The sequence below is a fragment of the Schistocerca piceifrons genome, chromosome 2 (genome assembly GCF_021461385.2).
Source record: "Schistocerca piceifrons isolate TAMUIC-IGC-003096 chromosome 2, iqSchPice1.1, whole genome shotgun sequence".
Taxonomy (NCBI): Eukaryota; Metazoa; Arthropoda; class Insecta; order Orthoptera; family Acrididae; genus Schistocerca; species Schistocerca piceifrons.
The window spans coordinates 709,023,128-709,040,245 of record NC_060139.1 but is presented as its reverse complement, the minus strand read 5'-3'; the positions used below and the strand labels follow the sequence as shown (position 1 = coordinate 709,040,245).

Here is a 17,118-nt window from a genome sequence, read left to right as displayed (position 1 = left end):
ACTGTGCGGCTGGATCCGGCGGAGGTTCGAGTCCTCGCTCAGGCATGGGTGTGTGTGTTTGTCCTTAGGATAATTTAGGTTAAGTAGCGTGTAAGCTTAGGGACTGATGACCTTAGCAGTCCCATAAGATTTCACACACACTTGAACATTTTTTGAACAACTGTACGCAAACGCTGCAGCTCTTGGTCGTTAAGTGAAGGCCGTCGGCCACTGCTTTGTACGTGATGAGTGGCGATCTCTGAAATTTTGGTACTCTTGGCACATCCTTGACACTGTGGATTTCTGAACACTGAATCCCTCACGATTTCCGAAATGGAGTGTCCCTTGCGTCTGGCCATAACTTCTGTTCCGCGTTCGAATTCTGTTAATTCCCGTCGTGCGGTCATAAGTACGTCAGAAACCTTCTGACATGGATCACCTAAGTACAAATGGCAACTCCGCCAATGCACTGCGCTTTTATATCTTGTGCACGCGATACTACCGCCCTTTGGATACGAGCGTATCTCTCATGACTTTTGTCACCACGGTGTATTTAATTTACTGTTAATTATGAAATTAACTATCTAAAAATTTTTCAGTAAAATCTATTTATAATGACGACCGATTTCGTCACGCATTACAAAGGGACTTCCTCTTCAGCAGCTGGAGGAATAGTGGCAGTGTAGGCTGGCCGCCACGTTCAGGCAGGCAGTACATCGTGAAAATATTCGTACGAAATGTGCCCACTCGTCTCATCGGTAACCTCAGCGTTTAATGACATATTAACATAGTATCAGAAATTATATAAATTTTCTTTTTCCTTTTTATTATACCTGTGATTTAGCAAAGGATTAAAATAGCTACATGTCGACTTCCAGTCGTAGCTTGAAGCTTATACTCTAGGCTGAAGAAATAGCAGATGAGATTGAAGTATCACTCAGCTGAGTTCCTTTGCTCAGTGGAGCCATGAGGTGGTACTGAATGGATGCTCCTCCGGCGCTTTGGACGAGTATGGTCACCCGCTGCGGGTCGCCGTCAAACGCCGCGATGTTTCTCTGCACCCAGCGAAGGGCCTCCGTCTGATCCTTTAGACCTATGTTTCCAGGAACCACTTCATCACCAGTGCTTAAGAAACCTGCAAAAAAATGCCACTGATTAACATTGCGTGCCACAATATATCCAGTTAACATTACATAAAACAATACATGAGTGGGTGATACATGATTCGTGAGCGTTATCATTTATTTAAGAGGTGTTCCTCTGCAGTGAACTGAAATTTGACCTTCTCATACACTCCTGGAAATGGAAAAAAGAACACATTGACACCGGTGTGTCAGACCCACCATACTTGCTCCGGACACTGCGAGAGGGCTGTACAAGTAATGATCACACGCACGGCACAGCGGACACACCAGGAACCGCGGTGTTGGCCGTCGAATGGCGCTAGCTGCGCAGCATTTGTGCACCGCCGCCGTCAGTGTCAGCCAGTTTGCCGTGGCATACGGAGCTCCATCGCAGTCTTTAACACTGGTAGCACGCCGCGACAGCGTGGACGTGAACCGTATGTGCAGTTGACGGACTTTGAGCGAGGGCGTATAGTGGGCATGCGGGAGGCCGGGTGGACGTACCGCCGAATTGCTCAACACGTGGGGCGTGAGGTCTCCACAGTACACCGATGTTGTCGCCAGTGGTCGGCGGAAGGTGCACGTGCCCGTCGCCCTGGGACCGGACCGCAGCGACGCACGGATGCACGCCAAGACCGTAGGATCCTACGCAGTGCCGTAGGGGACCGCACCACCACTTCCCAGCAAATTAGGGATACTGTTGCTCCTGGGATATCGGCGAGGACCATTCGCAACCGTCTCCATGAAGCTGGGCTACGGTCCCGCACACCGTTAGGCCGTCTTCCGCTCACGCCCCAACATCGTGCAGCCCGCCTCCAGTGGTGTCGCGACAGGCGTGAATGGAGGGACGAATGGAGACGTGTCGTCTTCAGCGATGAGAGTCGCTTCTGCCTTGGTGCCAATGATGGTCGTATGCGTGTTTGGCGCCGTGCAAGTGAGCGCCACAATCAGGACTGCATACGACCGAGGCACACAGGGCCAACACCCGGCATCATGGTGTGGGGAGCGATCTCCTACACTGGCCGTACACCACTGGTGACCGTCGAGGGGACACTGAATAGTGCACGGTACATCCAAACCGTCATCGAACCCATCGTTCTACCATTCCTAGACCGGCAAGGGAACTTGCTGTTCCAACAGGACAATGCACGTCCGCATGTATCCCGTGCCACCCAACGTGCTCTAGAAGGTGTAAGTCAACTACCCTGGCCAGCAAGATCTCCGGATCTGTCCCCCATTGAGCATGTTTGGGACTGGATGAAGCGTCGTCTCACGCGGTCTGCACGTCCAGCACGAACGCTGGTCCAACTGAGGCGCCAGGTGGAAATGGCATGGCAAGCCGTTCCACAGGACTACATCCAGCATCTCTACGATCGTCTCCATGGGAGAATAGCAGCCTGCATTGCTGCGAAAGGTGGATATACACTGTACTAGTGCCGACATTGTGCATGCTCTGTTGCCTGTGTCTATGTGCCTGTGGTTCTGTCAGTGTGATCATGTGATGTATCTGACCCCAGGAATGTGTCAATAAAGTTTCCTCTTCCTGGGACAATGAATTCACGGTGTTCTTATTTCAATTTCCAGGAGTGTATATTAACGGCCGTTATCAAAAAACCATCACATCAGTGTATCTACCACAAAGAAAACACGCACTTTAATAACTTTTCTGAGGAACTGACCAGACTGTTGCTTATTTCCTAAATCACCTTGCGATTTCCGTCATTTTCAAAGGCTACAAAATACAATACAAAAATGGTATCAGAAAATGTGATAATATGTTACATTTGACCATTGTTTAGAGACAAATTATAAAGAGTAGGCCAGTAGACTATGGTTTTTTAGTTTACCAGTGCTATGTCGTAGCTGTGTTGGGAAAGTACCAGAGCCCCAAGCGCTAATGCTCAAATCGTTATAGGTACTGAAAGCTGGCTAAAGCTGAATACAAGCTCAGCCGAAATTTTTGCGAAGAACCTAACGGTGTTCCGAAAGGATAGGCTAAACACTGTTGGCGGTGGCGTGTTTGTTGCTGCCAGAAGCAGTTTACCTCGTCGCCAAATTGAAATAAAAATTTCCTGTGAGTCAGTATGGGCAGAGGTCATTTTTGGCAACCGGAATAAAATAATTGGATCATTTTACCGACCTCTCAATTCAGATGATACAGTTGCTGAAAAGCTCAAAGAAAACTTGAGTTCGATTTCAAACACGTACCCGACTCATACGACAATAGGTGGTGGTGACCTTAATTTACCCTCGAATTGGCGAAAATAGATGTTTAATTCCAGAGGTACGCATAAAATATCATCCGACATTGTCCTAAACACATTCTCTGAAAATTCAGTTAGTTCATGAGCCCACGCGAATAGTATACGGTTGTGAAAACACACTTGACCTCTTAGCAACAAATAATCCTGAGTTAATAACGAGCATCAAACCCGATTCAGGGATTAGTGAACACAGGATTGTCGTAGTGAGATTGAATATTGCAATCCCCAAATCCTCGAAAAATAAGCGAAAAATATACCTATTCAAAAAAGCAGATAGAAATTCACTTGACGCTTTCCTAAGAGACAATCTCCACTCATTCCAGATTAATAATGTAAGTGTAGACCAGATATGGCTTAAATTCAAAGAAATAGTATCGGCAGCGATTGAGAGATTTATACCAAATAAATTAACAAACGACGGAGCTAATCCTCTTTGGTACACAAAAAGGGTTAGAACACTGTTGCAGAAACAACGAAACAAACATGCCAAATTTAAACAGATGCAAAATCCACATGATTGGCGATCTTTCACAGAAGCTCGAAATTTAGCGCGGACTTCAACGTGAGATACCTATAACAGTTTCCACAACGAAACTTTGTCTCGAAACCTGGTACAAAATCCAAAGAGATTCTGGTCGTATGTGAAGTATGTTAACGGCAAGATACAATGAATGCCTTCTCTCCGCGACAGCAATGGAGATACTATCGAAGTCAGTGCTGCCAAAGCAGAGTTACTAAACACGGCCTTCCGAAATGCCTTCACAAAAGAAGTCGAAGTAAATATTCCAGAACTCGAATCGAGAACAGCTGCCAACTTGAGTAACGTTGTAGTGAAGCAACTTAGATCACTTAATAAAAGCAAGTCTTCTGGTCCAGACTGTATACCAGTTAGGTTCCTTTCAGAGTATGCTGATGCATTAGCTCCATACTTAACAATCATATACAACCGTTCGCTAGACGAAAGATCCGTACCCAAAGACTAGAAAGTTGTACAGGCCACACCAATATTCAAGAAATGTAGTAGGAGTAATCCACTAAATTACATGCCCATATCGTTAACGTCGATTTGCAGCATGATTTTAAAATTTTAATTAATATTGTGTTTATACTGGTTGCTGGTGAGGAGGAAAGTTAGTTATTAGTATTTTATTAATGATCTCATTCATAAGCAGCCATATCACAGTCATCACAGTCGCTCAAGAAAGTTATAATTAAGCTTTACTTGTTTAATCAGAATCGGACGATGACTCTCCTTGTCCGCAGTCTCGATGATTCGAAGCGATCTGCAATCCTGTGTAAATGATTTATCTTGGTTTTCTTGCGTTGCGTAGTCAGTCGGGAAACCTCAGATCAAGCCGAAAGTTTGCTTTTTTATCCGATTAAATAATTGAGCTCTTGGATCTAATAATTGCAGTATCGTTTTCAATTCATCGGAAGTTCCCTTCTGATTACCAACGAAACGACACCTCCGTGCAAATTTCCAATTACAGAATACATATATAATGAAATTCCCTACACACCTTTGATGTAAATGCTCAGTATTATTTTCTTGTGTAGCACACAATATATTTTCAGTCTCTTTCTTCCAGTAATCTCGATAGCAAAATTCCAATTATTCTATGCGGCTATTCGGCACGGAGAAGATCCTAGAAGTCCTCTCAACACACCAGAGAGAATATTACAAAGAGTAATTATGCGCTCATGGAATAGTAATAGTACTGTCCTACGTTGCGCATCGATTCTGCGAGTATATAGATGGTCAAGTAGGAAACGTAATTCACCCATTCTATGAGTGAATAATTAGTAGAATATAAAGAGATATTTGTAGACTTAGAGAAAGCTTTTGACAATGTTGACTGGAATACTCTCTTTCAAATTCTGAAGGTGGCAGGGGTAAAATACAGGGAGCGAATGGCTATTTACAATTTGTACAGAAACCAGATGGCAGTTATAAGAGTCGAGGGGCATGAAAGGGAAGCAGTGGTTGGGAAGGGAGTGAGACAGGGTTGTAGCCTCTCCCCGATGTTATTCAATCTGTATATTGAGCAAGCAATGAAGGAAACAAAAGAAAAATTCGGAGTAGGTATTAAAATCCACGGAGAAGAAATAAAAACTTTGAGGTTTGCCGATGACATTGTAATTCTGTCAGAGACAGCAAAGGAGTTGGAAGAGCAGTTGAACGGAATGGACAGTGTCTTGAAAGGAGGGTATAAGATGAACATCGGGTGATACTGAGGGAATTAGATTAGGAAATGAGACACTTAAAGTAGTAAAGGAGTTTTGCTGTTTGGGGAGCAAAATAACTGAAGATGGTCGAAGTAGAGAGGATATAAAATGTAGACTGGCAATGGGAAGGAAAGCGTTTCTGAAGAAGAGAAATTTGTTAACATCGAGTATAGGTTTAAGTGTCGGGAAGTCGTTTCTGAAAGTATTTGTATGGAGTGTAGCCATGTATGGAAGTGAAACATGGACGACAAACAGTTTGGACAAGAAGAGAATAGAAGGTTTCGAAATGTGGTGCTACAGAAGAATGCTGAAGATTTGATGGGTAGATCACATAGCTAATGAGGAGGTATTGAATAGGATTGGGGAGAAGAGAAATTTGTGGCACAACTTGAGTAGAAGAAGGGACCGGTTGGTAGGACATGTTCTGAGGCATCAAAGGACCACAAATTTGGCATTGGAGGGCAGTCTGGTGGGTAAAAATCGTAGAGGGAGACCAAGAAATGAATACACTAAGCAGATTCAGAAGGATGTAGGTTGCAGTAAGTACTGGGAGATGAAGGAGCTTGCACAGGACAGAGTAGCATGGAGAGCTGAATCAAACCAGTCTCAGGACTGAAGACCACAACAACAACAACCGTATGTTTTTGGAGCCGTGCACAATCTTATTACTATCAAGACGTCCTTGCGTCGAATTACCATTCTCATCGTTGATTTCATTGAAGCTACTGCTTTGATTTATGCTTGGCAGAGTAAAGTTTCAGATCATCACACTTCTTCAGTGGTGTAAGGGGTTCAGCGGTATACAACTCCACAGGATCTTATGCAATGCAGGAATGACACATTGTTAATGATAACCTTCCGACGAGATAATGTGAAGGCCGGAGGCAGATGCTGTTTTAGAGGAGCTGTCTCTCACTTCTTTTCATTCCACACTCACTTGTACCCATACAGATACGACTGTCTCGACTCCTCATAACAATTCGGCGGAAGGCAACAGCATCATATCGCATACTGTAGACATGTATTTTGCATAGAGCATCGAAGCGAGATTCCTGCACGAAGGTAATCCTCACTGGCTGACAGTAGGACTCATTTTGACGACGGTAGACGATAGATTGAGGTACAAACCTATTTCACACTTCTTACGGAATCTCTGTAGGAGTACGAAGTACCTATCTATGCTTACCGTGTGCGAGTACCTACACTTCATTCGTCAAGGATTTCAGAATGTGACCGCTTAAGTAGTTGCAACACACTCATGATTTCGAACGTTTTCGAAACTTTCTTGTTTACTCTTGCTCTAAAATGATGAGAGAGGAAAAGTTAATTGCTTACAACATTTTCGCTCTTCATTCAGTAAAAGTACAGTGTGAAACATGGCGTTTTGTTTTGTTACTTCTTTACTACCAGTTGTATTCGCGACACATTTTACTGGCAGTATTCACATATATCACTGAATGGACCAGGCAAATTATCACTGTCCGACACATATTACAAGAGATAAACACAGATGCGTGAAAATCAAACTGAGATGGTCAGAGAGAAGTGTCGGATGAGCTAGATAGCCTGAGGGGCAGAAGTAGATGGACTAATACGAGACTGGAACAATCGCATATGCGAGTCACGTCGGGTACACAGCTAGTGTTGTAGATAAAAATTAACATCACAAGTGAAGGAAACTGCAAAATAGTTACCGAAAAGTCCAAGGCAATAATTTATGGTCACGAAAACAACGTCGTTGTCGACGAAATAGTGCGGCACGCCGTTGGTGCCTTGTCCCGATGTGAAACATCCGCCATGGATCCAAACTCTAACAGCCTTCAGAGTATCGTTCTGCGACGGGGTCTGCAAATCCATACGCAGTTGTTACAGTTTATCATACAAATACGCGAAAGAAACACTTTTTCGTAGGACTGTACCGTTTAAATTTCTAACACCAGCAATATTTTTGGGTTAATTAAAAACAGAATATAATACTTACACCTGTCCATAAACATTGAGGTACAGACAGCCCTCGATTACGATCCCTACTCTTGAGTACTGCGTACATCTCCACGAGACCTTCAGGGCATCCCGAATCCCAGTCCATCCGTCATGCTGCACTGGCGGCTGTTGAAGGAACGCCACAATAGCTTAAAGTAGTTCCTCATTTCAACATAGCCTAGAGATTTGTCTGAAGTGAAAAGGGAGACGAACGGGCAGTATTAATACTGTAAATCAAAGCTGGCAGATATAATAAATCTTCATGAGGGCCTGACGTACTGTTGCAGTCCACACTTGTGTAAATATTTCCTGAGCGCTGAAAGACTCAGTATTTCACATTCTGGCACGATACAGTAAAACTTTAATTACGAAAATATCGCAACACCAAGAAGGAGCTATGTAATGGAAACGGAAGTTGGGAGGCTTCTCTCTACATCTGAAAGATGATACCTATTCAAATTTCGCGCCAATCGAATGACAATTTTCAGATTACGCTGATACAATAGCTCCTTACTTAGCAATCGTATACAAACGCTCGCTCTCCGATAGATCTGTACCTACAGATTGGAAAATTGCGCAGGTCCCACCAGTGTTTAAGAAGGGTAGTAGGAGTAATCCACCGAACGACAGACGTATATCATTGACGTCGGTTTGCAGTAGGGTTTTGGAGCATATACTGTATTCAAACATTATGAACCACCTCGAAGGGAACGATCTATTGCTACGTAATCAGCATGGTTTCCGAAAACATCGTTCTTGTGCAACGCAGCTAGCTCTTTATTCGCACGAAGTAATGGCCGCTATCAACTGGAGATCTCAGGTTGATTCCGTATTTCTGGATTTCCGGAAAGCTTTTGACACCGTTCCTCACAAGCGACTTCTAATCAAGCTGCGGACCTATGGTGTATCGTCTCAGTTGTGCGACTGGATTCGTGATTTCCTGTCAGGAAGGTCGCAGTTCTTAGTAATAGACGGCAAATCATCGAGTAAAACTGCAGTGATATCAGGTGTTCCCCAGGGAAGCGTCCTGGGACCTCTGCTGTTCCTGATCTATATAAATGACCTAGGTGACAATCTGAGCAGTTCTCTTAGGTTGTTCGCAGATGATGCTGTAATTTACCGTCTAGTAAGGTCATCCGAAGATCAGTATCAGTTGCAAATCTATTTAGAAAAGATTGCTGTATGGTGTGGCAGGTGGCAGTTGACGCTAAATAACGAAAAGTGTGAGGCGATCTACATGAGTTCCAAAAGAAATCCGTTGGAATTCGACTACTCGATAAATAGTACAATTCTCAAGGCTGTCAATTCAACTAAGTACCTGGGTGTTAAAATTACGAACAACTTCAGTTGGAAAGACCACATAGATAATATTGTGGGGAAGGAGAGCCAAAGGTTGCATTTCATTGGCAGGACACTTAGAAGATGCAACAAGTCCACTAAAGAGACAGCTTACACTACACTCGTTCGTCCTCTGTTAGAATATGGCTGCGCGGTGTGGGATCCTTACCAGGTGGGATTGACGGAGGACATCGAAAGGGTGCAAAAAAGGGCAGCTCGTTTTGTATTATCACATAATAGGGGAGAGAATGTGGCAGATATGGTACGCGAGTTGGGATGGAAGTCATTAAAGCAAAGACGTTTTTTGTCGCGGTGAGATCTATTTACGAAATTTCAGTCACCAACTTTCTCTTCCGAATGTGAAAATATTTTGTTGAGCCCAACCTAAATAGGTAGGAATGATCATCAAAATAAAATAAGAGAAATAAGAGCTCGAACAGAAAGGTTTAGGTGTTCGTTTTTCCCGCGCGCTGTTCGGGAGTTGAACGGTAGAGGGATAGTATGATTGTGGTTCGATGAACCCTCTGCGAAGCACTTAAATGTGAATTGCAGAGTAATCATGTAGATGTAGATGTAGAATGGCACTAGTAGCACCATTGTGAGGATGCAAATCTGATTGCCTTTAAATCTGCGTTTAACTGTAGTGGGCTGTAGTTACGTTTGAGAATGGACGTGGTAGGTTGATGTTAGTCAAGAATGTCTTTAAGGCGACAAGAACTCCTTTATCAACACCTTACCGTGTTCGAACAAGGCAGTGTAATAGGGCTATGCGATACTGTAAGTTACTTTTGCGATATTGCAGGAAGACTTGGCAGGAATGTGGTCACTGAACGCGACAGCTAGCAGCGGTGGCCACGAGAACGTACGTTCACAATAAGACCGGGTTCCGGGAGGCCAAATGGGGCTACAGAGAGGGAAGACCACCCGTACTCGGCATATGGCTTTGGCAGATCGTACTGCGTCCGCAGCAGTAATTTGAGCAGAAGTTGGCACCAGAGTGACACAACAGACTGTTACAAATCTGTTACTTCAGTGACAACTTCGAGGCAGACGCCTTCTAACGTGCATTCTACTGACCACTAACCACCGCCATTCCGTCTTCAGTACTGTCAACCGAGAGCTCACAGGAGGACAGGGTGATGTCTTTTGTGTTCCATGATGAAAGCTTGTTCCAGCTCGGTGCCAGTGCTGGACCTGTTTTGGTTACAACAAGTCCACTTGAGGGCCTGCAACCAGTCAGTCGGCGTGTTAGGCACACAGGATCCACACATGGATTTATAGTCAGGAGTACGATTTAGAATGACAGCAGGAGCACTCCCGTGGTTATCCCACCCATCCTGACTGCGAACTCGTATATCAGTTTGGTGATTCGACCTGTTGTGTTGCCATCCATGGGGATGTATTCCAACAGGATAACGCTCGACCACGTACCGCTGCTGTAACCCAATATGCGCAACACAGCGTCGACGTGTTGTCTTGATTGCTTGATCATCAGAGCTGTCTACAATAGTGCATATATGGGACATCATCGGACGACAACTCCAGCGTCATCCAAAAACAGCATACTCGTCTCTGTATTGACCGAGCAAGTGAAACAAGCGTGGAATTCATTCCCACAAAGTGACATGCAGCACCTGTACAACATACAGCACAATGCATGCACGTCTGCATGCTTGCATACAACATTCTGGTTGTTACACCTGTTATTAATGTAACAGCATTTCACCTTTTGCAATGGCTTACCTCGTGCTTACATTAACCTGTGTTTTTGCGGTTTTGACCACTCAAATATGTTACCTAGACAAATGAATTCCCGAAATTTCATTTCTCTACATTAATTTTCTTGCGATATTGCGACTTTTTCCCCACTGTGTAATTAGTAGGTAAAGCACTAGTTCACAAAGTAAAATAAACGGCAAGCAATATGGATCTAAAGTACGGCCTTACAAAAATAGATCACTGTTAACGAAAGTATTAACAATTCTGTTCGACGTCTGTCAAAGCACTAACTAAGGCTTACAATGAGGTCGCTGATAATGAAGATTTGAGTAATCGATATCCGGCTGTGCAATATGCCCATGGAACTGAACAGTATGAGATTCAAAGCTAATGCGCAAAGTTAGTTTAGCAAGCACTTAAAGCACCAGAGGAACAAACGGAATAAATGCTGCTTTCATAAATCACAGGACACATGATAACACATGAGGCAAGAGAATGATAGCGTGCCTTAACAGAACACTGTTTAAACAAACAGTAAACACTTCACACACTGGCAACATGGGGCAAACAAAACGGCAGATTATCTACCATAGTAGAAAACAAAGAAACCCTTATGCACAACAAGGCAGCCATGCTGCTCAATGCCGGCCGCTGTGGCCGAGCGGTTCTAGGCAATACAGTCTGGAACCGCGTGACCGCTACGGTCGCAGGTTTGAATCCTGCCTCGGGCATGGATGTGTGTGATGTCCTTAGGTTAGTTAGGTTTGAGTACTTCTAAGTTCTAGGGGACTGATGACCTCAGAAGTTAAGTCCCATAGTGCTCAAAGCCATTTGAACTATTTTGCTGCTCAATAAATAACAATTTTACATATATAATGTACGTTCGTCACGTACTGCGAGTATGTGTCTAGTTACCAAAAACAAAAAGGAATAAAGCACTTACCGAACCAGGATGGACGAATTTAACACTAGTAATCAGCCATCGCACTACAGTCCACTATACGTGCAGGCAACAGTTCCCCAAGCATGCTCACTTGCTTCAACGGTCAAGTAGAAGCAATTGAAGTTCTCAACTAGTGTGATGGCCCCAATAACACTATACAAGCGAGCACGATACGTTCTAGCAACGTTCGGCCAGCACGGAGGGCTAAGCCAGTCATTTAGCTTCTCACAAGCGGAGCAAGAACGTACGACTATGTTCCATCTGCGACTGCTGACGTGCGCCCTCTAGTGGCCCAACGTCCTCCCGTCGCCGAGCAACGGCAGAGAGAAGTTAGCGTAAGTAGAATCGGTGCCATCAAAGATATTACTCACGCACGGCAGAAATCGTTTCCTGTTAGTAAAGACCAGAGTCTAACACTGAGCCGACCACGGTGTGCCATAATTCACGCGTGTAGCGTTTGCGGGCAGCTGGTAAGCCAAGGCCCGGCTTGTCACTCGGGTATGATCGGTCCTTCTCGGAAGTACCCGGATCAGTGCGACAGTTCTTTTAGCACTGCCGTGCGGCATTTTTCGGTCAGAATAACTCTCTGAGTTCTGCAGCGTCGTGGTGTCAGCGCTATTTGTTCGTGGTATGATGGAAATTCATAGGTCCAGTGGCGGTTTGCGCAAAGAGAGGCAATCCAGCGATGTATCGTCGCAATCCTTATAAATGAATGGGAATGACAGATGACAATAATGAGAATTCTCAATTCCCATAAGCGAAGGTTACTGTTTATTTGCTATGAAACCACATTGCAGTACCATGAAGAAAGAATTTAAACATTTAGATGACAATGAAAGAGCAATGACAATGAAAGAGCAAAAAATTACAACGATCGACATACGTGATTCATCGTTCCGTACCTTAAGAAATTCTTTGTGCTACATCTCCATGCGTAGAGCACTAGATGAAATTGGAGATAGGAGCAGTAAAACTCCTGAAGTCGCACCCTTTATTCCTTTGTCAGCCGCACAAGTTTCCAATGGAAATGAAGGCAATGATGCAAACTTCACACACAACTCTAAAATACGTTGGTTAAGTCAAGGGGCGTGCCTAGAAGAATTTTCCGATTTAAAACTCGTTGTTGTTGAATTTATGAAGGAAACAGGAGTGGTAACGGAAATTAGAACATTTGGAATGGGTTGCTGACTTCTCATTTTAAGTGGACTTCACTGCACACTGCCTACAGTTGGACATTGCAAGGTGAGAAACAACTTAGTTCTGATACGATGGGATTGCATAGAAAGAAAATTGCATTGTAGAAGGGACACGTTATGACAAAGACAGTCCACTGACATTAAAGAAAGTGTGAGATTTGAAGAATTCATTGTGGCCTTGTAAGAATTGAAACGATAGTGTTATAAAGGTATTGAGGACACCATCAGTCTTACATCTCTTTTCGAGTCATTTTAGAGACCATTTGCTGTTTCAGTTGAAAGCACCCTGTACATGTGCCGAAATAAGTGATCGACATGCAGGCTAATTCCAGTTTCAGTGACAAATCTGTTTACGTTAAAACTTTGCGGTACGTCTACCATGCTTTCCTCAGGTAGATATCCCAAGTCTCCATAATGAGGTTGCAAAAGTGCCACAATAATTCGATCGCCATAGCTGTGTCAAAAACGTTTTTCGATTATAAAACTAAGTAAGTAACGATTACGGGCAACTTCAGTGTGAAACTCTAGGAAAGTGTCTGTGTCTGTCCTTTCGCCGACAGTTTGTACCAAGTAAACAGTATATTATGTCTTCACTGCGCAAAAAGTAATTAATCAATAGTGAAAATTCGTTCTGTGTGTGATCTATATAAAATCAAGTTGCATACAGTACGACTGCACTGCCATTTAAATGCGGCACGTTCATTGCTTTCATTTTCCCCTCGCTCATCAGCATGGCGTAGCGGTGGGGGTAATGTGAAGCGAGGCTGAGCGCTTTGCCACTAGCGTCCGGGCATCGCCCACGAGCCGAAATCTTGGACACTCTTCGTCTAACCTAACACTCACGACACTCCGTCTGGTTTTTGTTACCTACAAGTGATAGCACCACGCCAAGTGGCCAGCAAGTGACACTTCTGAGTACGATATCGGATGGATGTGGATACATAACATGTAACTTATTTTTTATGATAGGGAGCTTGTGTACACCACATTTGCCATTCTTTAGCTTCCTAAGGACCTTGGGCGGTATGCAACAGTAGATTACAGGACAGTCTATTTACTATTGTCTTTTAACATACAGATAGGTACCGTAGAATGTCATTTTCCGTTAATAACAAAACAATCCTATTAAACTCTAGAAGACCTACCCTTTGCAGGAAGAGGTCACATATCTACCCAACACTGTGAAGTTTCGTTCACTTCATATCGAGCCCAATTCACTAAATGTGAATTGTATGAAAGCTATACAAAATGTAATACATATATTATTTAACGTACCATGTAAGTCATCACACCTGTAGCTGAAGGGTAAACTGCACAGACGTCATAATAAAACGTCAAAAAAAAAAAATCACAACAGAGAGAAAGCCGATTCCACAGTTGTTACTACATCTGAGCCACAAACGGCGAGAATCTTCAACACATTCTCTTTTGAAGTAAAAGTACTTACGTTTACAAAAATATTCGCCTATAAGAAAGTCGTATGAAGAGTAAGAATGGACAGGTCATTAGCCTCCATAATTTTTACTTATGTTTCACGCAAAGTGCCTATCACAGTAAAAGAAACAACAGAAATACATCATGTTCATCTACGATATATGTGTTTATCTTCTTTCACTGTCAGCGAAGTAGCCTGAACTTATGCACATATTGGAAAGTTTTTCTTCATGAATAAGTTGTATCTTATGTCATTGAATCAGTGGTTCAAATGGTTCAAATGGCTCTGAGCACTATGGGACTCAACTGCTGTGGTCATAAGTCCCCTAGAACTTAGAACTACTTAAACCTAACTAACCGAAGGACATCACACACATCCATGCACGAGGCAGGATTCGAACCTGGGACCGTAGCGGTCGTGCGGTTCCAGACTGTAGCGCCTTTAACCGCTCGGCCACTCCGGCCGGCTTGAATCAGTGAAATTTGGCTGCTTTCATATTTATTTCACTGTAATTTATGTCCCTTTATAACTTAGTAATGCAGAGAACGCAAAAATATAACAGTTATTTTGTTATTTGAGTAGGAAAAGCTTTCATTATCCTAACGATGCACGCCACTGTCTGCTTTGTCATGACTTGGAGCTCTATTATCGCTCCAGCTGCCAAACGGTAACAACTTTCACGCCCAGGTACTGTCAGGACTGTTATGTTATACTGTGGTACAGACTGGAATGTGGAGTAGGAATCTTCAGAGTTAAACCACTTAACTTAATTTGTGGAGTAAGAAGTAGTAAAATATCGCCATTTGACTTATGTTTTCCTTGACTTCCGGATACCATTTCAGACCGATGTCGAAAAGGTTTTGTCTACACGGTGAACATTCTTGTCTCCGCGAGTTTGTGTTTGGACGCCATCCGTAATTACCTCGACATCAAGATGACACTACTTTGCAACCTTTCCTGTTGTTTCTTTTGGTATTGCAACACTAGAGGTATCGGATTTCAGTCCCCATCTGAGAAATAATGTATTCCGTTTACTCGGCACAGTTGAAAAAAAAAGGAGAGGTTGGCCAGTCACCTCGGTACACATAATATATGCCGGACGTTTTGTAAATGACCTCTGACTAAACATCCAGTAGACTGCTGATACTTGTACATGTAAAGAGATGGTGAGGAAGGCGGACGTTTTCAGGTAAAAGTAAATGGGTCTTACGACTATACGCGCTAACTGGGGGAAATTGTCATTTTGACTAAAGTATCGGCTGTAATAATTGAGCTATCAGTGTAACATGATCGTTGACCACGTTTTTTCTATTCCATGAACGCTGAAGAGCCGAAATCCTGCGTTATCTGGCTAATGTATATTCACCTGTTCTTACCTCCTGCTTTTTATCCTCTAACCAACCTACTATAGTGTGGAGAAGACTTCGACGCCTCAGAATGCGCCTAATCTCTTCAATCATCCACCAGAGCCCTGCCATTTCTCCAGTTAGTACGATTTATTTTACTTATTATATCCTTTCTGTGCAACGTGACTGGGCAATGGCCTTGCCGCAGTAGATACACTGGTTCCCGTGAGATCACTGAAGTTAAGCGCTGTCGGACGTGGTCGGCACTTGGATGGGTGACCATCCAGGCCGCCATGTGCTGTTGCCATTTATCGGGGTGCACTCAGCCTCGTGATGCCAATTGAGGAGCTACTCGGCCGAATGTAGTGGCTTCGGCCAAGAATACCATCATAATGACCAGGAGAGCGGTGTGCTGACCCCACGGCCCTCCTATCCGCATCCTCAACTGAGGATGACACGGCGGTCGGATGGTCCCGGTAGGCCACTCGCGGCCTGTAGACGGATTGCTTTCTGCAACGTGACTACCATAACACCTTCTCTGGAATAAAAACACCATCCAGGCATGACGTCATTCGTCATCGCAGCTGATGATGTATCTGGTAAGCAGGGTGCATGTTTCAAAAACACCTGTTACTAGTTATACGTTATTGGAAGTACAAAAGCACATTGGCTTTGTCGTGATGAAATATTGTGTTTTCTTTTATTTGGAATGCCTTTCCACACACACCGTTAGCCCAGTTTGATCTCTAAATGGGCTTAGTGCCTTGCACGTATTTACTTTAATCGGTAAGAAGAATCCCATTTAATACTAGAAAACAATGGCCGTAATCGTACTCACTGGAGCAATTGCCTTTACGTGTTTTGATCATGACCTCCGGCTTCCAAGCATTGGTTTGACTGCTGTTCGCTCTCACATGAAGTGTTGCCTCACCAGCACCAAACCGGTGTAATCGAGTTATTCTTATAACAGCTCAACCACTCATTTTGACATTTTTATTTGGCCCAATGCAACACACCTGGCTGACATCATTTTCGAAGTATTATCCAGGTTAATTCTTCATGTAAAACATATTTTATGCTTTAACATACATGCATATAGCGTCATTTATGTCATAAAATTTATCTCCAGTAGTACGTTGTATATTTTACTTTTGTTTATGATTACATTTTTATGGCGTTTGTCAGTTCCAGAGAAGTACGGTCACGTTTGAAATCAGCTGCACAGTTATTACCGATAGCCGACGAATAGATGGATTCTTTATAAATACTTACTTCGGATGAAATTACTTTGCCATGAACTGTGGAAGATGGAATGGGGCTCCAGTGCATATTTTTGAACAAAATATGTAGTACATGTAGTACAGTATGAGCTACGTCAATGAAAGCACCCGGCAGACATTGTTGTCACATGTTTTTTGAAAGATATACTTCCGTGAGGAAGTAAAAAAAATTCAGTCGTCCTGTATTCTGTCGGACATCAGTGTCATTCTTGAACTATATTTCGACAGCGTAACTCGTTACCTTTATCAAAAGTCCCCTGAAACTGTTCGATGAGCATCTGATGA

At 43.5% G+C, this 17,118-nt stretch overlaps 1 protein-coding gene across 1 annotated transcript in view; it reads right to left on the bottom strand.

Annotated features, from left to right (window-relative positions):
• Nucleotides 1-878: 878 nt before the first annotated feature.
• LOC124775773 (venom carboxylesterase-6-like) overlaps nucleotides 879-17,118 on the bottom strand; it is a 198,690-nt gene continuing 182,450 nt past the window's right edge. The window contains exon 9 of the mRNA XM_047250603.1: nucleotides 879-1,114. Within this exon, the coding sequence (XP_047106559.1) occupies nucleotides 879-1,114 (236 nt within the window). The remainder of the gene's footprint in view (nucleotides 1,115-17,118) is intronic.